This window comes from Fringilla coelebs (genome assembly GCF_963513975.1).
Source record: "Fringilla coelebs genome assembly, chromosome: 24".
In the NCBI taxonomy this organism is placed as follows: Eukaryota; Metazoa; Chordata; class Aves; order Passeriformes; family Fringillidae; genus Fringilla; species Fringilla coelebs.
In genome coordinates, this window is record NC_140050.1 from 7323824 (window position 1) to 7351688 (window position 27865).

Genomic DNA, 27865 nt, shown 5'->3' on the forward strand with positions numbered 1-27865 from the left:
GGCCCCGCTCGGGCGGCGGGGATGGGGCGGCGGGAGGGCGAGGGGTACCGGCACCGGGATCGCCGGGGGCTGCGGCACCCGCAGAGCCCCGGTTGCATTCGTGGACCCCCGGCGGCACCCACGGAGCCTGACGGAACCCAGAGCGCCCCAGACCCCCCCAAACCTGCACCCGCAGCCCCACGGAGCAGCCTCGGCTCCCGGTGCCCCGGGAGCAGCCCCGGTGTGAGCACAGCAGGCTGAACGGAGCCCCGGGCAGCTCCGGAGCTGGGACACAGCCGGGGCTGGGGCGTCTAGAGCTCACGGACAAGGAGCCTCGTGTCTCCCGTCCCTGGCGGATCGGCCGAGGGCTCCGAACCTGAGGATGCACACAGCGAACATCCCCGCCTGTACTGCGGTTTCACGGGGTTATTTCCACGGCACAGCTTCTGCTCCCGCTCCTCGTGGGACACGGGACACTCGCGGCCGAGGAAGGGGCTGCGACTCTCGGCATCGGGCGGACCCCACCCCGAACGGGGCTGTCGGCACCTGGCACTGCCCCTCCGGGGGAACAGGGATGGACCCCGGCGGCACCGAGAGCCAGGAACACCTGGATGAAGGCTGGACACGCACCGGTATCGCCCGTGGGAGTGACAGACTGAGACACGGACCTGCCCTCCAGTGACACCGCCATGGCACAGGACAGGCTGGGGGAATGTACAGAGCCCTGACGCTGCTGGGATGTGGCAGAGCTGGGATACAGCACGGCCAGGATGTGGCACAGCCCGAAATATTGCACAGCTGGGACACGGCACAGCTGGGGCACAGCACGGCCTGGGACATGGCACAGCTGGGACACGGCACGGCCTGGGACACGGCACAGCTGGGACATGGCAAGGCCAGAATATGGCACAGACTGGATGTGACACGGTCAGGATGCAGCATGGATGGGATATGGCACAGCAAGGATGTGGCACAGCAGGGACGTGGCACACAGGGACATGGCACAGCCCAGCAGGAGCAAGGCCTCACTCACAGTGTGACAGGGAGCACTCCCAACACCCCGACACCACCTTCACGAATTCCCTGCAGCAGGATTTCCCCTCCTCGCACGCCTCCCCCCAAAACCCCTGGGAATGAGGAGTTTCTTCCCAGAATCAGGGCTGTGGTTTGGGTTTTGCTCTCGCTGGGCGCTGGGAGCAGCCCGGCGTGGGCAGGGACTGTTTTCCTTTCCATGACCTTGCAGAGAAGCCAGTTTGCGTTAAAACTGGGTTAAACCCCAGTGCAGCTCCCTGGCCAGCTGCACAGCGTTTGCTCCAGCTTAGCCAGGCTCAGCCCAAGTTTGGAACCCGGTGGGTCAGATTCCCGCCATGTGGCCCCAGTGACTCCCCCTGTCCTGGGCCAGCGACACGGCCACCCACCAGCCTCCCCAGCCCAGGAGGAGTGTGGAGCCCCGGGATGGCCCCAGGGCCGGGAGCCACATCCCCAGGCTGGGGGGCTGAGCTGGGGGCAGCGGATGGGGCAGGATCGGCGTTTGTGCCACCCACAGTCCTGACCCTGTCCCCACACCCTTGTGCCCCCAGCCCTGACACCCCCATAGTCCCACCCCTCCCATAGCCCTGTCCCCACTCAGGTCCCAATTTCCAGTCCTTGTCCCCATCCCTGTCCCCCTCAGTCCCCAGTCCTTGTCCCAGTCCTTGTCCCCATCCCCGTCCCCCTCAGTCCCCAGTCCTTGTCCCCATCCCTGTCCCCAGCCCCTCGGGCCTTGTCCCCATCCCCGTCCCCCCCGCCCCTCAGGCCCCGCCCCCCAGCGCCCCCCGCTTCGGCGCCTCCGGCGGCGCGGCCCAATCCCGTTATCCCGCCGCGCCACCGCCTCGCTCCTATTGGTCGGATAGGCTGAGCGGCGTGCGGCGGAGCCAATGGGCGGCGCGGTCGCGACCGGGGGCGGGACATCCTGCGTGCCGTGCGGTGCGGGCCGCCCCCGCCGCCTGCCCGGTGCTGCCGCGGCCTGGGCTGGGCCTGCCCGCGCCCGGTGCCCCCCGCGCCCGCCGCGCCCCCCGGTGCCGCCATGCCACACAGCTTCAAACCCGGGGACCTCGTCTTCGCCAAGATGAAGGGCTACCCGCACTGGCCGGCCCGGGTGAGACCGCGGGGCCGCGCCACGGAGGGACGGAGCGGGAGGGGGGCGGGGGTCCCGGACCGGAATGGGGGCGGGATCGGGAAGGGGGACTCGAGACGAGATGGGGACGCGTGCCAAGGGACCGGGCCCTTGTCCCCGGAGCGGAGGCCCCTGCCGGGATGGAGATGCCATAACGGTACCTGTACCGGGATGGGGATCCCGGGCCGGGATGGGGGCACGGTACCGGCGTGGGAACACCTACCGGGATGGAGATGCCATAACGGGACCCGTACCGGGACGGGACGCCCTGCACCGGCACGGGGAGCTGGTAACGGGGTGGACATGCTGTAACGGTACCTGTACCGGGATAGGAGAGTCTGTACCGGGGGGAGACCTGGTACGGATGGGTGTCCCGTTCGGGATGGCGGAGCCATGTCGGTATCTGTCATGGAACGTGAGCCGGTGCTGGCATGAGAGACCTGTCCCAGCGCGCAGACCGGGCTGTGGGGTCGCAGCCCAGCACCTGTACCGGATTGGAATGTCCTGTGCTGGGACGGGGCCCAGCCCCGGTGCGGGGTGTCCCATTCTGGGATGGGAGCTCCCATTCCAGCCCCTCTACTGGGACGGGGGCCCAGTACTGGAATGGGGTGTCCTGTACAGGAATGGGGGACCCCATATGAACAGCGGTGCTGGGATGAGGGTCCAGCACTGGCTCAGAGATCCCGTATGGGAACTCATGTCAGGGTGGGAGCTCAGTACTGCACTGTGGGGCCTGGGCTTCTGTCCCTTGCTGGGGACAGCGAGGGGACACTGTGGGTGTGACATGGGCGGGGGGCTGCTGTGAGCGCTCACGGTGTGGGATCAGCGGGTGCTGCTGCGCTTTGGGGGGCTCATTTGGGATGCTGGAGCGTCTGGGGAGGGGGACAGCTGGTGCCACTGGCCGGGTGACAGCGTCGTGCCGCGGTGCTCCTGGAGAGCGGGAGCTGCTTTGGGATGTGCTCAGCTGGGGGGTGCTTGGGGGCTCTGCGGGGTCCCGGGAGCAGCCGAGGGCGTGGCAGGTTCACGCGCTGCCCTCGGATGGGAAGAGACTGGCAGGTGGAACCGTGCGGGCTCGGGGAGCTCAGGGGGCCGGAGCTGACACCGCTTGGCTGCACCTCGCCGTGAGACCCGGGACTGCCGCTCCCGCCAGGACAGCCCCTCTGCTTTAGCTCGCTTGCTTTTTGGGGAAGGGTCCCCCCGCCCCGAAGACCTCCCCAGCACCCCCTGCGCACCCTGAGGCTCTCCCTGCCCACGGCCCAGACGCCCGGAGCACAGAAGACGGGGTGTCCGGCCGGCAGCGGGGCCTTTCCCGCGGCCGGGCTCCAGCCAGGACGGACCCTGCGGCCGCTCGTCCATCGCCCCCGCCCGCGCTGCCGGGTACCGGCCACGGATCCCGGGGGAGTAGCACAAGGCCCACGTTGCCCACAAGACCTCGGTGCCGGATCCTTCCCGTTTCTCTGGTAGAGACCCCGCAGGGACTCGGATCCGTAGCCAGGGCCCCGTCCGGGTGCTTTCCTGCCGCGCTTGGCTCCAAGCGGGTGCCGGACCCGACGCCGCTTGCCGGGGCTGAGGACGCGTCACCGCTGTCTCTGACCTCCTCGTGCTTTGGGTTTCCTTTCAGATCGATGACATCGCGGACGGCGCCGTGAAACCCCCCCCGAACAAGTACCCCATCTTCTTCTTCGGCACCCACGAGACGTAAGCGCTGCCTCGCTCCCCCCGCCGGGCTCTGCCTCCGCTCCGGCCTCACCTCTGCTTTGTCTCTCTCCAGCGCCTTCTTGGGCCCTAAAGATCTGTTCCCTTACGAAAAATATAAAGACAAATACGGGAAACCAAACAAGAGAAAAGGCTTCAACGAGGGCTTGTGGGAAATCCAGAACAACCCCCACGCCAGTTACAGTGCCCCTGCGGTGAGTGTGGGCTGGGCAGGGGATGCGGCTGCGGCCCCTCCGTCCCCCCGAGCCACTCCTCCTGTCTCTGCTTCTCCTCGCTGCTGTGCCGATTGCTTCCAGCTTCCAGCTTGGCTTCCTTGGGGTGAAATTAGCTCCTCTCTGCTTCCCCTCCCTCTCCCTTCCTCAGGGAGTCTGCTCTCCTCATCTTCCTCCGGGGAGGGGTTTCCCTCAGGCTTCCAGGAGCACTGGAAGTTCCCACTTGCTCTGGAGGAAGGCGCTTCTACCCTGTTGTCATGGTGGAAACAGGGTCATGCTTTATGCTGCTTGCCCAAAATCACAGAGATTTTGTTATCAGAACAAGAACTTGAGGCTTGCTCGTCCCTGGCTCCTGGATCTGCTCGTGGACTGTTGGGAAGTCCCCTCCTCCATCCATTTCCAAGGTTCCTGATCCCTCCAGCAGGATTTGGCGCGGGCCAGGCCAGGGAACAGCTCTTCGTCAACATCTTGTGGGGGCTTCTCATGACCATAATTGGGATCCAGTTTATTCCGTAAAGATCATCCCAGGAGGCGTCGGCTTTGTAGGCAGGGGGGCTGAAGAGGCAGAGCAAGGTTCGTAGGGTGGGCAGCAAGGTCCAGGTGGTCCCTGGAGGTCAGCAGGTGCAGGGAATGAGCCCCCCGGGCCATGCCATGGCCAGGCAGGAGTGAGGATGTGGTTCGAGGTGCATGGCTTGGGAAATGATCCACCCAAAACTGGATGTAGGGTAAGGTGAGGCTGTGGAGGTGCTTGAAAACCTGGAGATTGGTGGTGGTAACGGAGGCACCACCTGCCACGGCCAGGAATCTGCTGGGAATTTCCATCAGGGACCCCTAGGGGACCCAGCAAGGCTGAGGTGTCACCAGCACCCACTGCGTCCTGTGGGCGAAAGGAGCAGGAGAAGACATTGAAGTTTCCTTGGCTTTGAGACCTGAGTGAAGCGAGGTGCCAGGAACAGCCAAGGGTGAGGAGAGGCTTTTCAGCAGCTGGAAGAACTCGGGCTCTAGGAATGTCAGTGCTGCCACACACAGAGGAGCAGCCCAGAAGACGAAGTTGGGGTGTGATGTCCTATGCGAGGAACCTCCCGATGGGCTGGAGAAACAAGGAGATCTTCAGGGAGCAGGACACAGGAGATCCCACCGGGGAAGAGCACCTGGACTCCTTGTGTGGACCTTTCCCCCATGGGGAAAGTGTGAGAAGAGGACAGGAAGAGGCCTGATCCAAGTGGAGGCAGAAGGAGAGGCTGAACCCAGCCACCCCGGCTTGTCTGGCGCCGTCAGGGCAGAGGAGGGCTGGGCTCTGCTCCCAGCTCCAGGCTGCTCCAGGGATTTTGGCAGGGCGTGAGGATGGGGGGCAGAGGGCAGCGAGGCAGCAGCATCCCGGGAATGTGTCACTGCTGCTCTCGGAGTGGCGTGTGGGGCTGTGGGAATGGGGGCAGCGTTCCCCAGGCAGGGCCGGTGCCGTTGTCTGGAGCAGTTCCGGAGGGATCCGTGCTGGGAGGGGGGGCTGCCCTGCACTGCTCTGCACACCCAGCTCTGCCCTCCTTTGCTCCCCACCCTTGGTGCCCCCTCTGTCCTCTCCTGCCCCCCCAAATCCCCACAGGCCCCCCTAACCCCGCTGTCCTCCCGCTGCCTTTAGCCTGCGAGCTCCTCCGACAGCGATGTCCCCGAGAACGACCCCATGGCCGGCAGCGACGCCGGGGACGACGAGGACGACTCTGCCATGGCCACGGGCCCCACGGAGAAGGTGGACAGCGACGAGGACTCGGATCGAGGCAGCGACCACAGCGGGCTCAAGAGGAAATCCTTGGCCATGAAAGTGAGTGTGGGCTGGGGACAGGAGGGTGGCCCAGCCAGGGGACACCGTGGCTCCAACACAGAGCTTCCCTTGAAGCCACCTCAGCAGAAGGTGGTGGAGAAACCAACTCCCTCTGGATTCTCCAGTGGGAAAGGGGGCTCAGCGTGGTTTTGGGGGTCTCACAGCTGTGGGGTGGTGGGATGGACTATCCTGGCTGGGTTTGCAGCCTGGAGGAGGATCCAGAGCTGCGGATCTGAGTGCAGCTCTTGTGGGCCTGTTGGGAAGAGTTGGAGAAAGCCCTTCCCAGGAAGCATTTGCTTTCCAGAGTGGATGGAGAAGGAATGGGCTTCTCTCATCTTGTCACCTCTCCTTTGCCAGATGCCTGTGACAAAACGGCCTCGGAAATCCTCCAGTGACTTGGATCAGGGCAGCCCCTCTGTCACAGAAGAGGAGAACTCAGAAACCTCTTCTGAGTCAGAAAAAAACAGTGACCAGGTGAGAGGATTTTGGGTTACACTGTCAGGGTGGTGGGGAGAACATCCCTGTGGGAGTGGGACAGAGGCTGAAGGGAACCTGAGTGGCTTGATTCCGTGGTGACACTGTTCCACATTCCCTCATATCTCTGTTTTCCTCCAGGATTTCACTCCTGAAAAGAAGCCAGTGGCCCGGGCTCCACGCAGGATGCCGGCAGCGGGGAGGAAGAAGAAGGTAAAGGACCCCAAATCTGAGGGAGGCTGGAGAGGAGCCAGGGTCTGCACTGTGGGGAGGGGGGAGCTGGGGGTGACAGGGCTGTGCCCTGGGCTGGAGCACCTGGAGGGACCTCGCTGATCTCTTGGTGAGGTGCTGGGGCTCTGGGTGCTGGACTTGTGGGTATTGCTGGGACTGGGGCAGTGCCACCCCACAGCCACCCTCCATCCCAGCCCTGCTCTCTGCCTGCAGAAAGTGGAGTCTGGCTCTGACTCCGACTCCAAAGTGGACTCGGATCTGGAGATGGGCAATGCCACCGTGGACATGACCAAGTCGGACTCGGACTCGGACTCGGATGTGTCGGTGAAAAAGGCACCACGGGGCCGCAAGCCAGGTACCCCGGGGCCACTCCTGCTCCTGCCACCACCTCAGGATGGGACTGTGGCAGCTCAGGCATTCCCAAGGCTCTGGAGTTCCATCCCAAATTCTGGGCACATTCTAGAGCCCCTTTGCCTCTGAGCTCGGGGCTGTTTTAACAGAGGGACCTGCAGTGCTCCTACTGAACGTGTCCCTGTTGTCTTGCAGCTGAGAAACCCCCTCCCAAGCCCCGGGGCAGGAAACCGAAGCCAGAGCGTGTCCCCAGCAGCTCCAGCAGTGACAGGTGAGCTCAGCTGGGACACTGTCACCCTTGGGCTGGGCTGGGGGTCCCGCAGGGGTCCAAGCCTGCCCTGTCCTGGCAGTGACAGCGACAGCGACGTGGATCGCATCAGCGAGTGGAAAAGGCGGGACGAGGAGCGGCGGCGGGAGCTGGAGGAGAAGAGGAAGAGGGAGCAGGAGGAGGAGATCCGTCGGCTCCGGGAGCAGGAGAAGGAGGAGAAGGAGAAAAGGAAGGAGAAGGCAGAGAAGGGCGAGGAGGTGCACTCGGACTCGGACAGCAGCGCCGAGGACGAAACGGCCAAAAAGGGCCGGAGAGGCCGGGCCAAGGCTCCGTCCTCCTCCGACTCTGAGCTGGAGCAGGAGAAGGAGGTGAGTGCAGAGCTGTGGCGCCTGGGGGTGGATGGACAACCCGTCACCTCCCTGTCAGGCCATCAGGGACCTGCAGGAGTGGTAGGGACCTGCCCTTGTGGTTTGGGGTTAGCCTGCAGCTGCCCACGTGGTGTTGGGAAGGGTTGTATCCGTGCCTTGGAGTGGGAGCTCTTCCCCTGGCCCAGGATGCCTCTTCCAGCTGTGGGCCTCACATCTGGCACAGGGTGCCCAGAGCAGCTGTGGCTGCTCCATCCCTGGAAGTGTCCAAGACCAGGTTGGACAGGGCTTGGAGCGCCCTGGGACAGTGGAAGGTGCCCCTGCCCGTGACAGGGGTGGGACGGGGTGAGCTTTATGTTCCCTTCCAACCCAAACCATTCTGTGATCTCCAAGATGCTCTTGCACCACAGTCATGGGGTTTGTCCCACTGTCCCCCTGGAGCCTCTGGGAGCATGTAGGGTGACCATGCACCATGGGGTGGTGCTGTGCCATGGCAAGGGGGTGACCGTGGGGTGGCCATGGGTGCCATTGTGGTGTGGCTGTGGCTCCGTGTGTGCCGCAGCAGGGAGGGCTCTGCTGCTCTCCCTGCATTGTTCTCTCCTCCAAGGTAAAGAAGCCAGCGAAGAAACAGCCCTCGGAGTTGTCAAGGAAACCAAATCAGAAGGAGAAGAGGGGCCGAGCAGAGGAGAAGCCACGGAACAAGTCAGCAGCTCCACATCTCCCTCCCTCCCCTTTCCTCCTGGGAATGGGGCTGTTCCTGCCCAGCTCCAGCCCTGGCACCCCGGGGTGGGCATGGGGCTCCTGGGGCTGCAGCACCTGCAGAGGGGCTGGGCCTGTTCCTCCCCTCCTCCTGAGCTGGAGGGGCTGGAGGAGCTGTTGGGGGTTACCAGGATGACATTCCGTGGTGTTTCTTTCTCGTGGGGCTTTTCCTGTCTGCATTCCTGGGAAGCTGTGGCACAGGGGAGCTGTGACCAGGGTGGAGGGGTCTTGGATGCTCCAGCCAGTGCCATACCCCTTGTTAGCCCAGTGCTGAGCAGAGGGATCACCACAGCCATCTTCCCTTTTTCCTTCCCTTCACACAGACCTCTGAAAGTGGAACGAGGCCGGAAGAAATCCGACCCGATCCCCGAAAGGAGGATGGAGAAGAAAAAGGGTGAGAGAACCCATTGCTTCCCATCACAGAGGGGAGGGCTCCAGGGTTGGTTCCCCCATCCCTGAGACAGGGAGGGATCAGTGAGGTTGTGCCAGGGTTTTTCCCAGCACTGCTGTGATCCCAGGATCACTTCCCTGGCATCCCCTCCCTGTCTTGGCACATCCCAACCCTTCCTCTCCAGAGACATTCCTGGGGCTGTGCTCAGCTTTGGAAGTGCAGGAGGACACAAACCCCTGCCTGGGAGTGATTCCAGTCCCCAGAGCAGTCCCTGGGCTCTGGGCAGAGCTGTGGGCTCTGCTGGTGTTCTGACATCTCGGGCTGTGTCTGTCTCCCTGCTCTAGAGCCCACAGTGGAAGAGAAACTCCAGAAACTTCACAGTGAGATCAAGTTTGCGCTGAAGGTGGATAACCCGGTGAGTGCCTGGCCTGGGACATCCCTGCTCATCCTTGCCCTGCTGTGATACCCAGGAATGCTCTTCCTCCTCCTTTGGGGGAGCTGGGAGGCCCCAGGTGCCCCCAGGGCAGCTCCTGATCCCCCTACCATCCCTGCAGGACATCAAGCGGTGTCTGAATGCACTCGAGGAGCTGGGCACGCTCCAGGTCACTTCCCACATCCTCCAGAAGCACACGGATGTGGTGGCTACACTCAAGAAGGTAGAGCAGAGGGCTGAGCCCTCCCTGGGGCCAGCAGGGAGCCTGCCTGGCCCCAGCTCTGAGGGGGTCCCTCCTCCTGCTCCCCGGGGCAGATCCGGCGCTACAAAGCCAACAAGGACGTGATGGAAAAAGCGGCCGAAGTCTACACCCGGTTGAAGTCGCGTGTGCTGGGACCAAAGATGGAATCCATCCAGAAAGCCAACAAAGCTGGGCCTGAGAAGGACAAGGGGGAGGCAGAGAAGGGCCAGGAGAAGCTGTCAGGAGCAGAGACACGGAATGAGAAGGGGGAAGAGGAGACAAATGCTGGTAACATTCCTGAATGTCCCAGAACATCCCAGCACCGCTCCCTGCCCTGTCTGGGCAGGTCACAGTCCCCTCCTTGAACCATGCCCTGTCCTGCTGGGGACACAGGACATGGGGGGGTGGCTGTTGGCATCGTGGTGGAGGGATCAGCACCTCCAGGCCCTGTTTGCTGGAGTGCCAGGAGTGGGAAAGGGCTGGATGGGGAATGCAGTGAGAGCAGAGGGCAAACCTCGAGCCCTACACCCGGGCTCTGGGGGCCTCCGTGCTGGTTTTTGGCTCAGGACAGCTCCTCCCTGCCAGCCTGAGCTCTGGTCCAGGCATGAAGGAATGTGGAGATGTCCTTGGACACTGGCTCAGACTCTTGCACAGGGAGTGGTGACTGGGATCTTCCGCCCTCGGAGCCAGGTCTCTGCCTGGGCCGTCCTGGTGATGCTGCAAGAGCCTTCCCAGAGGAACTGACAGGGAAAATCCACCCTGACAGTGTCTCTGGGCTGAGGGATGGAGGTTTTGGGGCCCTTCTTGCAGCTGTGGGGGTCAGGCCAGTACAGGGGTCCCCTCAGGCTTCACTGCATGTCTGTGGCCATGGATCCTCAGTCCAGGAGGGTTGGGATGGATGAGGGGGTCCAAGAGCCTGCAAAGGGCTGGACAAACCTGAGTCTCTCTTCCTTTCAGACCTGTCAGGTCCTGTGAATGGTGAATCCCTGTCCCAAAAGTCAGAGGGCACAGAGGAGAAGGACAAGAGCCAAGGGCCAGGAGCTGGGGAGCTGGAGGCATCCACAGAGGAGCCGCACAACAAGTGAGTGTGGGGGGCAGGGCTGAGGGCTGCAGGGATCATTTGGGGGCATCCTGTGAAAGGGTTGGAAAGGGTTCTCCCAGCTTGGGAAGGAGCTGGGATGTGGGAGAGGGGCCAGGGGAGGCAGAGGGGCGGGGGGCTGAGCTCTCCCTGCCCCTGCTCTCCCCCAGCAGTGTCCAGGACTATCCCAAGGCCGGGCCGGAGCGAGCTCGTGGGGAGTCGGAGGCTGCAGATGAGGAGGAGGAGGAGAGCTGAGGAAGCAGCTCCCACCTGGAGGAGGAGGAGAGGCTGTGAAGGGAGAGCAGCCTCTGCCTCGTCTCCTGGCTGAGTCACTTCACTCTGTCCCACCGTAGCCGATGTCCTTGGTCTTGTCCCGTGTCCCGTCCCTGCGGAGGCAGCACCCGCGGGGGGGCTGTGCTGGTGTCTGTGTTTGTCTCCCCCCCCTCCCGTTTTTAATTTTTGTTTTGTTTTTTTTCCCCTCCTACCTAATTTCTTGTGATTTCAACCGACATGAAATGAATATAAAGGGTTTTCTAATGAAAAACAGAAGGAACCCCAGTGTCTCTTTCTTGAGGCATCTCTGGCTGGGACGAGGGGAGAACCTTAATCCCCTGCCCAGGGTCGGGTCAGGGCTGGACAACACCCCATGGGTCCCCAAATTCCCTCTGACCAGGATCAGCTTCCCTCAGACCACTTGGGGGCTGCTCCAGGCCCCTTTCCCCACCATCACAATCCTCTCTCCATCCAGAGGCAGCTGCTGGAGCCGGATCCCCCTGCCCCAGGGTGGCAGCAGGGCTGGGCACCAACTTCTTGGGGTAAAATAAGGGTAAAAAGTGCGTGTTCTCTCCTGACTGTGCCAAGGAGGGACTGACCCTGGCACCATCCTGCCCGTGCTGGGCAGCAGCTCAGTGTTTTTGCTCTGTTGCAAGGCTCCAGAGCTTTTGTCCGTGTCCAATAAAGAACTCCCGGCTCCACCCGGCGCCGCCTGTTCTTTGTGCCCGGCCCCCGGGGGAGGATGCCCCGACCCCCCCACCCTCACAGGCTGCAGTAACTCTGCTCTGGGGACACTCGGCTTTTGCTTTTTCCAGGACTGATTTCACACTCACGTCGTAAACAAGACCTAAATAAAGCCCAAAACATCCCAAGTGCCTCTTGCCCAACTGCTGGCAAGTGGGAGGTCCCCTCCAAAACCCCACTCCTGATCCCACTGCCAGGTCCTCTCCTCCCACCCCTGCTCCCACGGGGGCAGGGACAGGCTGGGGGGGCTGTCTGGGCAATGGGGCTCAGGACATGGGGGTCCCCACATCTTGGGGAGGGGGCTGTTCCTCCAGAGCCCAATTCCTCCCTCCCACACCCCCAAAGAAACCTCAGTCCAGTGCAAAACTAACCAGAGTTTATTGCTTTTTGTGCTGTTTTGACCCTACAAGGGTGGGCATTTGAAGGCACAGGGGGGACCCCCGACAGGCACTTGGGGCAGCCAAGGCACAAAGCTGCAGGTCTCCAGCAAGGGGACAAGTGACAGAGCTGGGGCAGGCAGGAGGGTCCCCAAAGAGGCAGGCACAAGGTGAGGGGGGCTGGGGGGCTTTAGCAAAGGCTCTAACGAGGCGTTTTGGGGAGGGAAGCAGCCCAGAATCGCTAGTCCGCCTCCAGCGCCGTCGGGCGCTTGCCCGAGGGGGCGAAGGGTCCCACCAGCCACGTCAGGGGGGTGTTGGAGGCCACGCGTTCCACCAGCTCGTCCATCAGCTGCCGGGCTTTGGTGGCGTGGCCGCGGGCCCGGGCCAGCACGGGCCCCGTCACGTCCTGCAGGGAGGTGACAGAGGCCAGCGCCGCCCGCAGCCCCTCCACGTTCTGCCGGACCTGCCCCGCCGTGTCCTGCACGTTGGCGGGGAGGCCCTGCAGGCTGGACACCAGGGGCTGGCAGGAGCTCTGCACCTGCTGGCTCAAGCCCTGCAGCATGGTCACCGTGCCCGACTCCACTGCCTGCGGGGGGACACGGGGGGTGAGGCCTGGGGGACACCCCGGCTCACCCTGGGGACCCCGTGCCCCGCTCCTACCTCCGGTGGCACCGGGTCCGTGGCACCGCCCGGCTGCTTCTTGCTCCAGTCCAGCCACAGCTGCTGCAGCTTCTCCTGCCCTCCCTGCAGCCTCTGGTCCACGCCCTGCTTCATGTTCTCCACCTGGGAGAGGGGCACAGCCCGGCTGGGTGGGGGGGCCACCGGGGGACACCCCGGGGTGGCACGGGGGGCGCGGGGCTGGGTCCTACCAGGTCGAGGGTGCGCTGGAGCTGGGCCAGCAGGTCCTGGCTGCTCTGGCGGGCGCTCTGCAGTTTGCCCAGGGAGTGCTGGAGCGCTCGGTGCCGCACCTTGGCGGAGAGGGAGCCCAGGCGCACGAAGTAGCTCTGCTGCTGCCGCTGCTGCTCCGGCTCGAAGCCCTCCACGGCTGTGGCCAGGTTGGCTGTGGGACAGGAGCTGCTCAGAGGGTCCCAGCACCACCATCACCACCCCACAGAGCCTCCCCCGCTCTGCCCAGGCTCTGCCCACCCTCTCCGGAGGGTCGGGACCAGCTGCTCACCCAGCTCCTCATCTGTCATGGGCAGGTAATGGTCCACCAGCTCCTCCGACTTGCCCAGCACGGAGCCCACCCCGCTGGCCACCATCTGGCCCACGGTGCTGACGCGGCTGCTGACCGCTGACCTGGTCAGCTCCACGCCATCCTGCACTGCCTCTTTGGTCATGTCCACCACACCGGTCACTCGGCTGGTCACCGCGTCCTTGGCCCCGGTCACAGTGCTGGACACTGCATCCTTGGCCCCAACCACTGCATCCCTGGCTCCGGCCACAGTGCTGGACACTGCATCCCTGGCTCCGGCCACAGTGTTGGACACTGCATCCCTGGCTCCAGCCACGGTGTTGGACACTGCATCCCTGGCCCCGGCCACGGTGCTGGTCAGCACATCCCTGGCCCCCGTCACCGTGGAGGTCACCAGCAGTTTGGTGTCTGAGATGATCTGGGCAGACACACAAACCTCTGTTAAGCACTGGGGAGGCCCCGAGAGCGCTGCCCACGCCACCCCAGCCCACCCTGGTACCTTCTGGGGGGGCTGCTGCAGGATGGGCAGCTTCTCCTCCAGCTTGTCCAGCCCTTTGCAGGCGAATTCATTGGCGGAAGAAACTGGAGATGGAAAGAGGGGTGAGTTTAGCACCCTGCTGCCTTGCAGGAGCTCTGCCAGACCAAATTTTCCATCGCCCCAAAATTCAGGGGGTGCTGCCCCCACATCTTTTCTTCCAGCTTCTCCAGCCGTTTACTCCTCGGCCATACAAACCAGAGACACAAAACCAGATCATCCCTCTCCCGGTTCCTCACGAGAGCTCGGAGAGAGCCAGTTTTGGGGTCCCCCAGCCCCGTGGGGTGCTGTCCCCCTGCCCTGCACTCACTCTGGGGCTCCAGCCGGGTGAGGAGGGGCTGGGCCCCGCTCACTGCTGCCGCCGTCAGCGTCTTCACGCCCTTCTCAGCCACATCGCAGACGGAGCGCACGTAGGGGTGGCTCTCCTTGGTGCAGGTGTAGGCGGAGGACACCATGTCGTAAGCCGAGCTCACCAGGGGCAGGTTGGCCACGCGTGTCCCGATGTTCTGGGGGCCAGAAGGGCTCAGCGTGAGCGTGGGACTGAGGGACCCCCAAACCTCATAGGGAATAGGGTGTGGTGTGTGTTCCCAACACCCCGGGGATGGTTTTGGGGTGCTCCTGTAGCCCTCCAAGCCCATCGGAGGGTGGGAGAACCCCGATCCCCGTCTCCAAGCAGGGACCCCGTGGATTGCCCCCAGATTCCCCGCCTTGCCCGCACTGACCTGCTGCTCCTCTGCCTTGGGCTGCGCCGGTGTGGGCTCGCTGGTGGCCATGGTGGGGCTGGGGGGCACAGGACGGGAGCGTGAGTGGGGTCAGGCCCCCCCAATGCCCCCCTCCTGCACTCGAAGGGAGGGCCCCAAGTTACCGCTCCCCGGAACGGGGCAGCTCCCACGCGGTTGGAAAAGCCCGGGACAGGGGGGTCCCGGGGACCGGGACCGGGATCATGGTCGGGATCACAGGCGGGATCGGGACCGGGACCGGGATCGAGACCGGGAGTGGGAGTGGGACTGGGATTGCCATCGGGAACAGGGCGGGGATCGCGATCGGGAACCGGACCAAGATTGCGATCGGAACAGGGATCGCAGTCGGGATCGGAACCGGAACCGGGATCGCAATCGGGATCGGAACCAGGATCGCGGGCCGGTCCCGGATCGTGCTCACCGCTGGCGGCTGGGGTCGGTTCTGCTCCCCTCGGTTCGGCTCCGGGCTCGCCCCGCTCCTCCCCGCCGCCCTTTATACCCCGGAGCCCGCCCCGAGCGCATGTGACCGGGGCCGCCCAGCGGGGCCGGCCCGGGGCGGACCGGGAGCAGCGACCGGGGGGAGCGCGGGGCCGCGAGGGCAGCGAACCCCCGGGGCCGGGAGGGCAGCGAACCCCCGGGAACCGCCTGCACCGAGTCCCCGGCCCAGCGCCGGACCCGCCGGGACTGGGCTGCACTGAGTCCCCCGGGACCCCATTCCTCGGCCGGTGCTGCACTGACCCCCCCCCTCCCCGGTAACGGATCCCCCGAGACTGGGCTGCCCTGACACTCCCTGGGGACCGGACACTGCCGGGACCGGTCTGTAGTGACACCCCGACCCCGGAACTAGAGAACCCCCGACCCTCCGTGGCACCGATCCCCCGGGACAGACGGCGCCCCGACCCTCCCAAGCGTCCCCTCCCCTCTGCGGCTCCCAAGCCCGGGGGTCCCGATGCTCCCCCACACCTGGCCCGGTGGAGTTGGTCCAGCTGGCCCCGGTGGGTGCCGGCGGCGGGACGATGGACGGTCCTGGGGCTCCCGGAGTCGCCCCACCGGGTACTGTGACCACGCTGTGCTTGTGACGTCGGGGATACCCCGGGCAGGCCCAGCCCCTCCACGGTGACAAGTGGGACAAAGTTCAGTGCCACACGGCTGCGGGTCACAGTCCAGATGGCCTGGCACCTTGTGGCACCCTCTCTCCCAGTACCCCAGGGAATCCCGTCCTACTGTCCCACCCTGGCACCCCCTTATTGAGCCCCCCCGGGGTGCCCCCGGCTCCGCCGCCCGTGCAGAGCCCCCCGGTGAGCCCGCACGGCGGCTCTGCCACAGCACTGCAGGCTCTGAGTCATTTTAAGGCCAAAAAAGTTGTTTTCTTCCTCTTTAAACTGGTTTGAAGCTGTTAAGACACGAAATTCCAGTATTCCTGGGGCTTAGGGCAGCGCTGGATCCCAGACAGACTCACACTGTGTCCTCCACGTGCCACCATCCCCGCAGGAGTCCCCGGCCGTGACACTGGGGTCACCAGGTCCATCAGCCCCTCATTCCCGGTGGGATCGGGGTTTGTGCCTCGGGTGGGGGGCTGCTCCCCCAGCTCAGCGGCAGCGGTGACTCAGTGCCGGCTGCAGACCCGGGGGGCAGCGGGCACCCGGCGCGTCCCCCCCACGGTGACACAGCCCTCCCACTTGGACATGTCCACCGGGACATCCTCCGGGTACTCCACGAGCGCGGGGGCGAAGGGTCCCAGGAGCCAGGGCAGGGGCGTGTGCTGCCCCACGTGCTCCAGCAGCCCCTCGAGGCTCAGCTGCGCCCGCGTCGCCGCCTCCCGGCTCTGCGCCAGCACCAGCCCCGACAGCTCCTGGAAGGAGCGGGCGCCGGCCAGGGAAGCCTGGATGCCCTCCACGCCGTGCCGGACGTGTCCCGCCGTCTCCTGCACGCTGCTGGGGAACGCCTGGGCGCCGGTGGCCAGGTGGGAGCAGGCGGCGTGGAGCTGCTGCAGGAGCCCCTGGAGCATGGCCAGAGTCCGAGCCTCCACCTGCGGGGTGGGCAGCGGGCAGCGGGGGCTGGGGGTGATGGACCCCACCCCTGCCTGGATGGACGCACAGCTGGATGGACCCACAGCTGGATGGATCCACAGCTGGACTCCGTGGCTGGATGGACCCACAGCTGGATGGACCCACAGCTGGACTCCGTGGCTGCTGCTCCACCCTGCTCCCCACCCCAGGTGTCCCCTTGCCATGCGCCCCCACCTCAAGGGACTCAATGGCTGCTGTCCCCATGCACTCCAGATGGAGCCATCTGTCCCCCACGGTCCCTCCACCCCGTACCTCGTTGTCCTCCATGGGCACTGCGTCCTGCTGGCTCCACTCCAGCCACAGGCGGTGCAGGTGCTCTCGGCTGCTGTGCCAGGGCCCGTCCGTGCCCTGCCGCCCCTCCTCGATCTGGGGGGAGGTTCAGCCAGCTGGGAGCACACCTGGGGGTGCCTGGGGCCGGCACGGTCCCGGCACGGTCCCTGCCCCATCCTTACCAGCCGGATGACGTGGTGGAGCTGGGCCAGGAGCCGCTGGGCACGGAGCCGTGCCCGCTGCAGGTCGCCCAGCGAGCGCCGCAGGGCCCGGTGTGGCAGCCTGGCTGACAGGGAGCCCACGCGGACAAAGTAGCTCTGCCACCGCCTCTGCCGCTCCTGCGGGGCCCCCTCTGTGCCCCTGGCCACCTCTGTGCCCCTGGTCACCTCCGTGCCCGTGGCAACCTCCGTGTCCCTGGCCACATCCGTACCCGTGGCCACCTCCGTGCCCGTGGTCACCTCCGTGCCCGTGGTCACCTCTGTGCCCCTGGTCACCTCCGTGCCTGTGGCCACCTCTGTGCCTGCTGCCGCTGCTGTGGGACCAAGGGTGAGGGCAGCGTGGCTGGGCCATCCTGTGCTGGGCACTGGAGCCCAGTTTGAGCACCCACAGGATGCTTGGCCACCAGGTCATGTGGAGATGCCACCCTAAGCACCAGGTGGCCTCTGTGGTCACCTCAGCTGTGACATGGGGCCAGCTCTGCCTAATGTCACCCAGTGCCAAGCTATAAATACCCAGGCAGGCACACAGGACTATATTTGCTCTTGGTTTTCCAGGTGAGAGTTCACCCAGTGCCATCCCGTGTCCTTCGGACAGGGACTGTCCCCTGTGTGGGGTCACACTGGCCTCAGTGCTCCCTGTATAGCCAATGCCAAGACCGAGCAACAGGCCGAGGGTCTGGCACCCCGAGATTTGGGAGATGGTGGGCACTCACCCAGCTGCTCGTCCGTCCCGGGGAGGTACCGATCCAGCAGCTCCTCTGACTTGCCCAGCACGGAGCCCACGCCCGTGGCCAGCAGCCGCCCCACGCGGGTGCCCGCCACGGCCCCGAGCGCCGAGCGCGTCCTGGCCACCGCCCCGCTCACCGTGCCCGACACCAGCTCCCTGGTCCCGGCCACCACCTGGCAGGGGACAGCGCAGGGACAGCTCGTCCCCGCTGCTCACCCAGCCCCGGAGCCCTGCCCGTGCCCTCCGGCTGGCGTTACCCTCTCGGGGGGCTGCTGCAGGATGGGCAGCTTCTCCTCCAGCTTGTCCAGCCCTCTGCAGGCGAACTTGTTGGCGGTGGAAACTGGAGATGAGAAAGGTGGGTTTAGCACCCTGCTGCCTTGCAGGAGCTCTGCCGGGCCAGGGTACCCCAAAACTTGTGGGGTGTTTTCCCTCCAACTCTCCAGCTTCTCCAGCCATGTATCCATGGCTGATACAAACTGGAGATGAGAAACCAGATCATCCCTCTCCCGGTTCCTCACGAGAGCTCGGTGAGAGCCAGTTTTGGGGTCCCCCAGCCCCGTGGGGTGCTGTTCCCCGCCCTGCACTCACTCTGGGGCTCCAGCCGGGTGAGGAGGGGCTGGGCCCCGCTGGCTGCCGCCGCCGTCAGGGTCCTCACGCCCTTCTCAGCCACATCGCAGACGGAGCGCACGCAGGGGAGCCGCTCCTTGGTGCGCCCGTACGCCGAGGCCACGGCCCCGCAGGCGCAGCTCACCAGGGGCAGGCTGGCCACGCGGCTCACCACGCTCTGAGGGTAGGGGACAATAAGATGGGGTCCCCAGAGCCACCCGCAGCCCCCCGAACCCTCCGTGCCCCCCTACCTGCGTGTCCGGCCCGGGCTCGGCCGGCACCGCGGCGTTCTCGGCTGACATGGCAGCGGCGGCTGCGGCGGGGAGAGGGAGATTTTGGGGACCATGGGTGGGTGAGACTGGGGGGGACCCCCTGGGGATGACCCCCCCAGCACCCCCCAGCCCCTGCTCCCTGAGCGCTGAGCGCCACCAACTCATGATCCGAGTGGGAGCGGCTGGCGGGTTCTGAGGGGCTCCCAGGGGTCTTTTGAGGGGTCTGAAAGGGGTTTTGGGACGGGGCTGGCCTCTTCCCCTGCCAGGAAACGGGGGGACTGGGTCCCCTCAACTCCTCTTGGGACGCCCTACCCCTCCCGGGATCCCCACACCCCCTTTTGGGCCGGGGAGGTGTTTTTGGGTGATTCAGCGAAGCCAGACTGGACTGGTCTGTCGCAATCCCGCGCTGGGGACGTGCCGCCCGTCACCGCCGGGGCACCGCCGGGAGCCGAGCCCCGGCAGCCCCCCCGACCCCCCGGCAGTCCTCCCGGCAGCCCCTCTGCCCTTTGGGGTCTCCCGTGGTCCCCCCGGCCTGGGGACGAGTTCTGGGGGGATTCGGGGGGCTTCAGGCAGGTCACTACGGGGGACGGGTCCCCTGGGCTGTTCCCCTGAGTTTCTCGGGGTGTCTCTCTGGTGTCCCTGGGGGGTTCCGGGGACCTTGGGACCCCCGACCTCCCCCGCACCACGCGGAAGCCCCCGGGGACCTCCGGACTCCACCCGGGACCACCCGGAGCCCCCCCCGGAGCCTTTCTGGAGCCTCCCGGGACGCCCCCGGCCCCGTTTCCCGCCCTCCCGCTCCCGCCAAGCCCCGGGCACGGTACTCACGGGGGTGGGGGTGGGGTTCTGTCGCGACCCCCGGGCGAGATCGCGACCCCGGGGCCCCGCCCAGCCCGGACTCGCGGGGAGCGGCGGGAGCCAATCAGAGAAGGGGCGGGGCCGGATCTGCGCCAATGAGGATGGACGGGCGTGACCGGGGGCGTGGCTTGGGGCTGGGGCGCGCTCCCCGCGGCGTCCGGGGACAGCGGCGGGGACAGCGGCGAGGACAGCGGCGGGGACAGCGGCGGGCACAGCCCAGCCCGGGCGGCGGGCACGAGCCCCCGGTCACCTCTCACGTGTCCCCGCGCCGAGGGACCCCGTGGCCGGTGTCCCACCCTCGCCCCAGGTGTCTCCGCCCCCGTTATCCCCTCCCCCGGTGTCCCCATCGCAGGTGTCCCCTTGCCACGTGTGCCCTTGCCAGTTGTTCCCACCTCAAGGGACTCAATGGCCGCTGTCCCCACCCTCTCCAAGTGTCTCCATTGCAGGTGAGCCAACTCCAGGAGACCCGACAGCCGCCCGCCCAGGTGTCCCCACGCCAGATGTCCCCAGCCCTGGTGTACCCACACCAAGGGACCCAATGATTGGTGTCCCCAACCCCAAGGACCCTAAAGACCGGTGTGCCCACGCCAAGCATCGCCACTTCAAGTATCCCTTTGCCAGATGTCCCCACCCCAGGTATTCCCGTGCCACCAGAGCCCCTCAGGGTGCCAGGTGTCCCCCCAGCCCCTGCGGGTGCTCAGGCCAGGGGACAGAGGGCCGTGGGTGACCCCCGTGGGTGGGCTCGTGGGGCGAGAGACAGCCGGGAAAGTGGACAGGCAGGGGACACGGCGGGTGCGGGGTGGCACGGGCAGGGACACCTTATCCTCAGGGGAATTCGCGGGGAAAGTGGGATGGGGACCTTGGTGGGGCGGGGTGCGCGGGTGGGTGCGTGTGTGTGCGCTGGGTGTGCGGGTGCCCACGGAGCGGCTGCCACCTCGTGCCCCCCCAGCCCTGCGCCCCCCTCCCCGGCCGGTCCCGGCTCCCGAGGGGTGAAGAAGGTGCCGAGGCGGCGGCGGGGGAGTCGCCTCCGGTAACCGGGTGTTTATTGGGGCCGCGGGGTACAGCCCGCGGGCGGCCGCATGCATGGCCGCTGGGGGGGGGCTCCCGCCGCCCCCTGCCCTATTTACAGCCTGCCACCCCCTGGGGACCTGCCATCCCCCGGGGACCTGCCACTCCCCCGCGACACACCACCCCGGGTGTGTGCCGGGCAGGGGTGGCACCGAAAGGGCACCCTTTGCCAGCAGAGAGTGGGTTCGGTGGGGACCCCCCCGCTGTGCCCCCCCTCCACCCCGGCTGTGCTTTCCAGGAGGGGGTGCTGGGGGGGGAGAGGATGGGCAACCCCCAGGCTGGCACTGGGAAAGGGCTGACCCCAGACTGGGGGTGAGAGTGTGCCCCATCCCCAGATAACGCCACGCTCGGGGCCCCCAGCCCCCCGCACCCAAAACGTTCACCAGGTTCCATCACCACAACCAAAGCACCCCCGGCCCGGTGTCCCCGGGGGGCTGGCAGCACCCCCCAGGTGCCACTGCGGGGCTGCGGGCTGGGGGGCACAGCCCAGTGCCCGTGTCCGTCTGTCCACCCTGCTGCCCACCAGGGATGCCCCTCCCAGGGCGCTGCGGGCCCTGGCCCCAGCCTGGGGAGGGGACGCGGTGGACTGTCCACCCCGGCATAAGGGACAGCGCAGCCGGAGTGCAGGGCACTGCCCCACGCCGGCCGGGCACACCCCCAAACCCTATTGGGGGGCACCCAGGGGGTGCCTGTCCCCCCCTCACCCATGCAGCACCTCACTCCATGCCCGCAGCTCCTGCCCGGCCGCCCGTCCCTGTCCCCAGGGAGCCGGGGCCCCCATCAGTGTCCTGGCCGGGGGACGCACACAGGGTGGCACCCTATTTTCCCGAGGGAGTCCGCTCCACGCCGTAGCGCAGGAGGTGGTGCAGGTCCGTCAGCGGCCGCGGGGTGCCCGGTGCCCGCGCTGCCCGGGCCGCCGTCCCGTGCCGCCCGTAGCCGCCCGCCGCCGCCTCGCCGCTGTTGAACGTGTGGTTCCTCTTGAGGTGGGCGCCGGGGCGGCCCGTGCCGTTGTTGGCGTTGAAGTTCAGCTGCTCGGGGTGCCAGGGCGGCCCCTCGGTAAAGTCTCCCCCCTCCCCGCTGGGTGCCGAGACCACCCGCCGGCGCTCGGGGCTGGGGTGCGGCGTCCCGCCGAAGTCGCCGTAGGAGCTGCGGGGCGGGCGGCGGGCGCCGGCGGGTGGGTGCTGCCGGGTGCGGGGCCCCTCCTGAGGGTCTCGACCCCAGTGGCCGTCACCTGAGGAGTCGCTGAGTTCGGCCTCCAGCTCCTGGTCCACCAGGATGGCGTGGCAGGAGAGGGGGATGCCCCGCGGCGGGCGGCCGGAGCCGCCGTGCCCCCGCCCGGCGCCCGCGGGGCCGGAGCCTCCAGGGTCCCGCAAAGCCGCGTTGATGATGTTGTGACTCTGCTCCCAGGTGCAGTTTTGGAGGGCGCCGGGGCAGCGTTTCTGCTGCAGCGGGGTCTGCTCCGGCGTGGGCAGCACCCCCGAGTCCAGGTCGTGTTGGGTGACCTTGCCCAGCTCCTTGGGCCACCCGTTGGGCATGAGCGGGGCCAGCAGAGCTCCGCGCGCCCGCCGCTCGCCCAGGCGGCTGACGCTCACCACCGACTCACTGTGCGCCAGGATCGTCTCCTTGTCCTTGCGCCGCGCCAGCTCCTTGCGGTCCCGGTGCCCGATGAACCAGCACACGCTGAAGCCGGAGATGACGGCGCCGATGACGAAGGCGGCGACAGAGGAGATCACCAGGAGGTTCACCGACACCAGCCCGTCCGGCTCGTCCACGAAGCTCTCCGTCACCAGCCCTGGCGTTGGGGACACGTCAGGGCACCTGCGGGTGCCGCCACCGCGTCCCCGAGCCCGGTCCCGGCCCCGCACTCACCCTCGCACTCGCCCAGGTGGGACGTGCTGCCGCCGGCGATGTCCTGCTCGAAGGCCACCCTGGGGGTGCAAATTGAGGGGGTCAGTGGGTCCCAAAGGGCCTGGCAGGATGTCCCAGCTCCCTTCAGCGAGCAATGAGTTTGTTGGAGGCTGCAGGAGCTCTCTGGGGACACCACTGTCCCCCTGCACGTCCCCAGGCCCGGCAGCGTTACCTGGGGCTGGGCTCCAGGAAGATGCAGGAGCCCTCGGGTGTCCAGCCACAGTAGGGATCCCGGCTCCCCAGGCAGTTCCTGGCAGGGAGCAGAGATGTCAGGGTCAGCCCCGATGGGGGGACACAACACCCCGGCCCTCCCAAGGGACTCTGTCCCCGCCCCGTGCCGTGCCTCAGTTTCCCCAGCCATGCTCCCAGCCCCAGGCACTCACTTCATGCAGCCTGAGTGCTGCTGGCAGCGAGCCACGGGCACCCTGGCCACGCACGGGGGGAAGGCCAGCAGCAGGGACCCCGCAGCCTTGTCCAGCTCCAGCCCCAGGAGCCGCCGCTCGTCCTCTGTGTCACGGCCACACCTGCGGACAGGGCAGAGCTCATCATAGCCCCAGCCCCGGGCCACAGGGCCCTCCACAGAGCCTGGCCCAGTCCAGAGGAGATTTTCTCATCCATTCCCCCCAGCCTTGCGTCCCTCTCACCCATCCTCTCCATCCATCCATCCATCCATCCATCCATCCATCCATCCATCCATCCATCCATCCGAGCTCCCCACCCACCCCTTTTACTGCCCCCTCTCCTTCCCCTGGCACGCTGGCACTCACCTCCCGGGTTGGTAGGTCTCAAACTCCTCCAGGAAGACGCTCTGGCTGCCAGGGGCAGAGGGCACAGGGCTGCTGGTGGCGTTGGGCAGGATGAGGAACTTGAGCACGGTGCCGGTGCTGGAGCCCAGGAACACCACGGTGTGGTTGCCCCACGGCCCCGCCGCGTTGTCCACCACGATCCTGCGGAGCTGGTACCTGTGGGGGGGAGGGAGCAGGCTTGGGGTGTGGGGGAATCCAGGGGTCCCCAGGGAGGGGGAAAGGGTGAGGCCCCCAGCCCCACATGCCCATGTCCCCATCCCCAGCCCTATGTCCCCAGCTCCAGCCCCACATCTCTGTCCTCATTCCCACCCCCCCGTCCCCAGCTCCCTGTCCCCATTCCTGTCCGTGTCCCCATTCCATGTCCGTGTCCCCATTCCTGTCCCTGTCCCCATTCCTGTCCCTGTCCCCATCCCTGCTCACGCCCCGGCTGCCCTGCCGGCAGGAGGCTGCGGCCCAAGAGCGCGGCTTGATTAATTCCCCATCAAGCAGCAATTAAGGCAGATTTAATTAGGACGAGACAATCTTGACTGCAAAGTGTATGAGATTTATCAGCTCTCCCAGCGCTCCCAGGGCTGGCACAAGCGTGGAAAGGCAGCACGGGAGGCCCTGGCCAGCACCTCCCAGCCCCTCCCAGCCCCTTCCAGCCCTCCCGGTGTCCCCCAGCCCCCCCGGGCACCCACCGGGTCATGGTGCGGAGGATCCAGGGGGCGTTGCCCAGGGCCGGCACCGCCTCGTCCATCAGCGGGTGCGTCTTGACGAAGTTGAGGATCTCGTCGGGGAAGGCGCTGGAGGAGTTGTAGCGCATCCCCGGGGACGCGCAGCACCCGGGCCTGCGGCCACGGCACGGCTCAGTGGCTCTGTTCCCAGCCTGTCCCCAGCCCCGCCGGTACTGGCCGTGGTTATCATCACCCCTGTCCCCATCCCTGTCCCCAGCCCTGTCCCCAGCCCTGCCCCCTTCCCAGCAGAATGGCTGCCACCGTCCCTGTCCCCAGCCCTGCTCCTTTCCCCAGTCCCGCCACTGTCCCTGCCAGTGACAGTCCTTGCCAACTCTGTCCCCAGCCCTGTCCCTCACCGTGGCTTTGGCACCATGTCCTCTGGCACGGGCGTCCAGATGGACTCGGGTGATTTCTGCTCCCGGAAGCGTCCCTCGAAGACGGCGGCCACCTGGGTCATGTCGAAGGCGCAGACGGCGGAGCCGGGAATGCTGTGGGGACAGGGCTGTGGGGTGAGCCCGGGGAGGCCCTGCACATCCCAAATGGAAACGAGCCCATTTCCTGTCCAGGACCCAGCTGGACCCATCCCAGACCCCATCCCAGCTCCCACTGAGGATCCAGCTTTGATTCCACCCAGATCCCTGCTGGCACCCAGCTCAGAGCCCGCCGAGCCCGGGCAGTCTGGGTGGGACACAAGCAGCTCTGACCTGTTGGTGGGTGTGGAGAACACGGCCAGCACCACGGGGCGCCCGTCCAGCTCCAGGATGTCCGTCACGGCTTGGATGACGTTGAAGTAGAAGTGGGAATCGCCCGGCACGGAGCAGTTGAGCCGGGCCTTGAGGAAGGACGTCCACTGCTTCTCCAGCACCCGCTGCGAGCCCCCCATGTCGTTCTTGCACACCCGGGCCACCCGTGACACCACCACCTGCGGGGAGGACACCCGTCAGCACCCAACCCCTGTGTCCCTGTCCCCACCCCGGGTGTCCCTGTGGTCATCCCAGAATGGTTTGGGTTGGAAGGGAGCTAGGGGATCATCTAGTGTCAAGGGAAATATAGGTTGGATATTGGGAAAAAGTTTTTCATGGAAACAGCGATAAAGTTCTGGCATGTTCTGCCCGGGGAGGAGGTGGAGTCCCCATCCCTGGGTGTGCTTAACAAAGCCTGGATGTGGCACTGGGGGCCAGGGCTCAGCTGAGCTGTTGGGGCTGGGTTGGACTCGATGACCTTGAAGGTCTCTTCCAACCCAGCGATTCTGGAATTCTGTGAATTCTGGGAATTCTGGGAATTCTGGGAATTCTGGGAATCTCCTTCCCGGGGGACAGGTCCCACCTTCTCCAGGTAGTTGAACTCCATGGCGATCTCCCGGAAGAAGAAGTAGACGTGGCTCCTCCATTCCACGGCGTGCACGAAGTAGGGCTCTGCGGGGACAGCGGGGTCAGGGATGGCCCAGCGTGGGGTCACAGGGGACACGTGCCATGTCCTGGCACGGCCCAGGGTGGGGACACACCTTTGAACCACTTGGAGTCGTGTTTGACGGTGCGCAGGGTGGGGCTGTCCCCGAGGCTGCGGTAGATGACGGCGTCGATGGCCAGGAAATCCGTCACCGTGGCGGTGAAGAGCATCCCCCCTGCAGGGGACAAGTGTCAGCAGGGCTGGGGGACACCGTGCCCGCTGTGACACTGGCAGTGCCACCACTGACCTGTGAACAGGGCCACGTTGGCGTGCTTGGGGTCGTAGGGACACCGGGCCATGCCGCTGATGTTGTCCCCGACGGGCTCCAGCGTGTCCATCTAGAGCGGGTGACAGGGGGACGTGAGGACACGCCTGGGCACGGGGGGACCCGGCGTCCCCATCCCGAGGGGGGCTCTGGCTGCAGTTGGCACAGACAGGGTTGAAGGGTTGATGGTGCAGACCCTTCCCATGGGTGTCCCCTCCTTCCCTGACCCCAAAACTCTTCCCAGGGGTGTCTCCTCCTTCCCTGACCCCAAAACCCTTCCCATGGGTGCCCCCTCCTCCCCTGACCCCAAAACCCTTCCCATGGGTGTCTCCTCCTCCCCTGACCCCAAAACCCTTCCCAGGGGTGTCCCCTGACCCCAGCCCCCCTCCCACAGGCGCCCATCCCGGGGGGCTCACGCTGTAGTTGGCGCAGACGGGGTTGAAGGCGTTGGTGCCGCAGACGAACAGGAGGCTCTCGTTCCTCACCAGCAGCACCTTGATGAAATTTCGGCACTCTGCCTGCTCCGGGAGAGGGGACCGTCACCCTCAGCACCCCAAAACCCCCCTCACCTCATCCCACCCCACCCAGGCCCTCATCCCTGCCAGGGGATGGCTTGGGGGGGCTGTTCTCACCCCAGAACTGCATTTATGGGAGCCGGGAATGGGATTTCTGGCCCCCAGTAATTAATCACAAATCAATTTAACCAAGCGGCCAATAAATCAGAGATACAACCGCTGGGAGGGAGTGGGGTGGTGACACTGGGGAGGGGACAGGGTGTGGCACGGCCACAGAGGGTGCTCAGTCCCCTCGGGGGTCCCCAGGGGGTGCAGATCCCACAGCTGTACCTCGTGCTTGCCCTTCATCCGGCAGATGCTGATGTCGTGCTGGTTCGAGCGCCACGTCAGTTTCTGCGTGGGGAAAACCAGTGTGGGGACAGGGACAAGCCAAGAGCACCCCGTGAGACCCCCCTGAGCCCCCCCAGAGCTCCCTGAGCACCCCCTGGGACCCCCAGCACTTACCCGGTGGTAGCGCATCTCAGCGGCCCCGCCGGGCTCCAGGCTGACCCGATAGACATTGTCCCTGGGGAGGGGGACACGGGTGTCACCACCCCCCAGCTGGGATGTGCCCCCAGCCCTGGGGTACAGGATCCACCCCCCGGGAAGCTTTGGGGTGCTGGGGTGGACAATGAACATCATCAGGGCAGTGTCAGTGCCAGTGACCCCCCCAGTGCCCCATGGCAGGTTTGGGGTGCCCCGGGCAGGTAGTGGGGTCCTCTCCAGCAGAGGGGAGTGGGGTGGGTGTGGGGTGTCCCCCCCGTGGAGGGGAGGCTTTGGGGTGCCGACTCCAGACCTGTCCCCGATGAAGAGGGTCCTGTTGACCTTGAGGATGCGCTGGATGTTGAGGCGCTGGGTGCCCCCCCCCTCGGGGCCCCCCGGGCGGGCGGTGCCGTGCCCCACGAACACGGGGTAGTGCTTCACATCTGGGGGGGCACGGGGGTCACACGGGGCCGGGCACCCCCACACAGCCCAGCTGACCTCCCTCCTGCCATCAGCCCAAAATCCCACCCCATGGGCGCCCCCCGCCTGCCTTGACCCCAAAGCACCCCAAACCCCTTTCCATAGGTACCCCCAAAAGTAACCCAAAGCCCAGCCCTGCTCCTGTCCTATCCTCTTCCAAAACCCTCCCTAGGGTGCCCCCTTCTCCCTTCACCCCAACCCCCCCAGCCCCTCTCCCTTTCCATGCTAGGCCGTGCCCCCCGTGCCCCCCGTGCCCCCCGACCCCCTCAGCCCCGGGTGGGCACTCACAGTCCGGGGGCGCCACGGCGATGGGCCCGGGCTCCTCGGGGAAGGTGCCCCTCGCCGTCCTCTCGGCCGCCAGCAGCAGCAGCAGCAGCAGGGGGACGCGGGCTGGGGGTGCCATGGTGGCCCCCGCCCTGGCTGGGCACCCACCGCACCTGCGGGCACGGGCAGGGCTGGGAGGGGCAGCACCCACCGGGAACCCCCCCGGAGCACCCCAAACCCTCCGGTGTCTGCGGGGATTGGGGCCATGCTGGTGGTTCGTCACCAGCAGCACGTGGGGGAGGCGCTGCTGGGGACATGGCGGGGCTGGGGACTTGGGGACGCGCGGACAGAGAGACACGGGGACATGGGGTCAAGAGGGAAGCCAGAGAGGCTCTTCCCCCTTCCGAAACGCCACCGGGGTGTCTTGGAAAATCTCCAGGGGCGCTTCAGAGCGTCACAGCACCTCCCACCCAGACAGCCCCAGTGCCACCGCCACTGTCCCCTCACCACGCCGGGCCACCA

The 27865-nt window shown here is 66.3% G+C and overlaps 4 protein-coding genes across 5 annotated transcripts; 1 reads left to right on the forward strand and 3 right to left on the reverse strand.

Moving 5' to 3' along the window:
* Window positions 1-1951: 1951 nt before the first annotated feature.
* On the forward strand, window positions 1952-11109 carry HDGFL2 (HDGF like 2). Of its 2 annotated transcripts, none has more exons than XM_084221100.1 (16): window positions 1952-2116; window positions 3756-3832; window positions 3906-4044; window positions 5699-5878; window positions 6236-6352; window positions 6494-6565; window positions 6797-6938; window positions 7130-7205; window positions 7285-7570; window positions 8175-8269; window positions 8650-8720; window positions 9062-9132; window positions 9272-9373; window positions 9466-9679; window positions 10349-10472; window positions 10640-11109. In XM_084221100.1, exons 1-16 carry the CDS (start codon window positions 2045-2047, stop codon window positions 10722-10724), a joined length of 1923 nt encoding a protein of 640 aa, XP_084077226.1. In that variant the 5' UTR covers window positions 1952-2044; the 3' UTR covers window positions 10725-11109. The 2 variants fall into 2 exon arrangements, with proteins under 2 accessions (XP_084077226.1, XP_084077227.1); XM_084221101.1 differs by having other exon boundaries at window positions 10643-11109.
* A 754-nt stretch (window positions 11110-11863) lies between these two features.
* LOC311162659 (perilipin-3-like) lies at window positions 11864-14844 on the reverse strand. Its single transcript, XM_084221093.1, has 8 exons — window positions 14755-14844; window positions 14316-14373; window positions 13904-14099; window positions 13558-13640; window positions 13041-13476; window positions 12733-12923; window positions 12524-12646; window positions 11864-12449 (listed from the first exon to the last, which is right to left on the reverse strand). Exons 2-8 carry the CDS (start codon window positions 14364-14366, stop codon window positions 12105-12107), a joined length of 1425 nt encoding a protein of 474 aa, XP_084077219.1. The 5' UTR covers window positions 14367-14373; window positions 14755-14844; the 3' UTR covers window positions 11864-12104.
* An 849-nt stretch (window positions 14845-15693) lies between these two features.
* On the reverse strand, window positions 15694-18536 carry LOC311162635 (perilipin-3-like). The gene is made up of 7 exons (XM_084221064.1): window positions 18475-18536; window positions 18206-18401; window positions 17875-17957; window positions 17604-17790; window positions 16855-17204; window positions 16655-16768; window positions 15694-16362 (listed from the first exon to the last, which is right to left on the reverse strand). The coding sequence occupies exons 1-7, from the start codon at window positions 18523-18525 to the stop codon at window positions 15940-15942; spliced, it is 1404 nt and encodes a 467-aa protein (XP_084077190.1). The 5' UTR covers window positions 18526-18536; the 3' UTR covers window positions 15694-15939.
* Window positions 18537-21236: 2700 nt separating this feature from the next.
* SEMA6B (semaphorin 6B) lies at window positions 21237-27482 on the reverse strand (the record flags this gene model as incomplete). The annotated part of the gene is made up of 16 exons (XM_084221022.1): window positions 21237-22210; window positions 22288-22346; window positions 22499-22576; window positions 22710-22850; window positions 23094-23288; window positions 23813-23962; window positions 24205-24336; window positions 24553-24770; window positions 25175-25263; window positions 25353-25472; window positions 25545-25635; window positions 25979-26080; window positions 26408-26470; window positions 26582-26642; window positions 26913-27042; window positions 27368-27482. The coding sequence occupies 16 exons, from the start codon at window positions 27480-27482 to the stop codon at window positions 21237-21239; spliced, it is 2718 nt and encodes a 905-aa protein (XP_084077148.1).
* Between the last annotated feature and the right edge of the window lie 383 nt (window positions 27483-27865).

Bases quoted from the DNA above. Each gene is read 5' to 3' on its own strand.
- LOC311162659 (XM_084221093.1), bottom strand. From the start codon at position 14,366: ATGGCCACCAGCGAGCCCACACCGGCGCAGCCCAAGGCAGAGGAGCAG. The intron at 14,100-14,315 runs GTCAGTGCGGGC...TCTGGCCCCCAG, and splicing joins CCAAGGCAGAGGAGCAGCAG to AACATCGGGACACGCGTGGC. The intron at 13,641-13,903 runs GTGAGTGCAGGG...TTCCATCTCCAG, and splicing joins CACCCGGCTGGAGCCCCAGA to TTTCTTCCGCCAATGAATTC.
- LOC311162635 (XM_084221064.1), bottom strand. From the start codon at position 18,525: ATGTCAGCCGAGAACGCCGCGGTGCCGGCCGAGCCCGGGCCGGACACG. The intron at 17,958-18,205 runs GTGAGTGCAGGG...TCTCATCTCCAG, and splicing joins CACCCGGCTGGAGCCCCAGA to TTTCCACCGCCAACAAGTTC. The intron at 16,769-16,854 runs GTAAGGATGGGG...ACCTCCCCCCAG, and splicing joins TCCACCACGTCATCCGGCTG to ATCGAGGAGGGGCGGCAGGG.
- HDGFL2 (XM_084221100.1), top strand. From the start codon at position 2,045: ATGCCACACAGCTTCAAACCCGGGGACCTCGTCTTCGCCAAGATGAAG. The intron at 6,353-6,493 runs GTGAGAGGATTT...GTTTTCCTCCAG, and splicing joins CAGAAAAAAACAGTGACCAG to GATTTCACTCCTGAAAAGAA. The intron at 9,133-9,271 runs GTGAGTGCCTGG...CCATCCCTGCAG, and splicing joins CGCTGAAGGTGGATAACCCG to GACATCAAGCGGTGTCTGAA.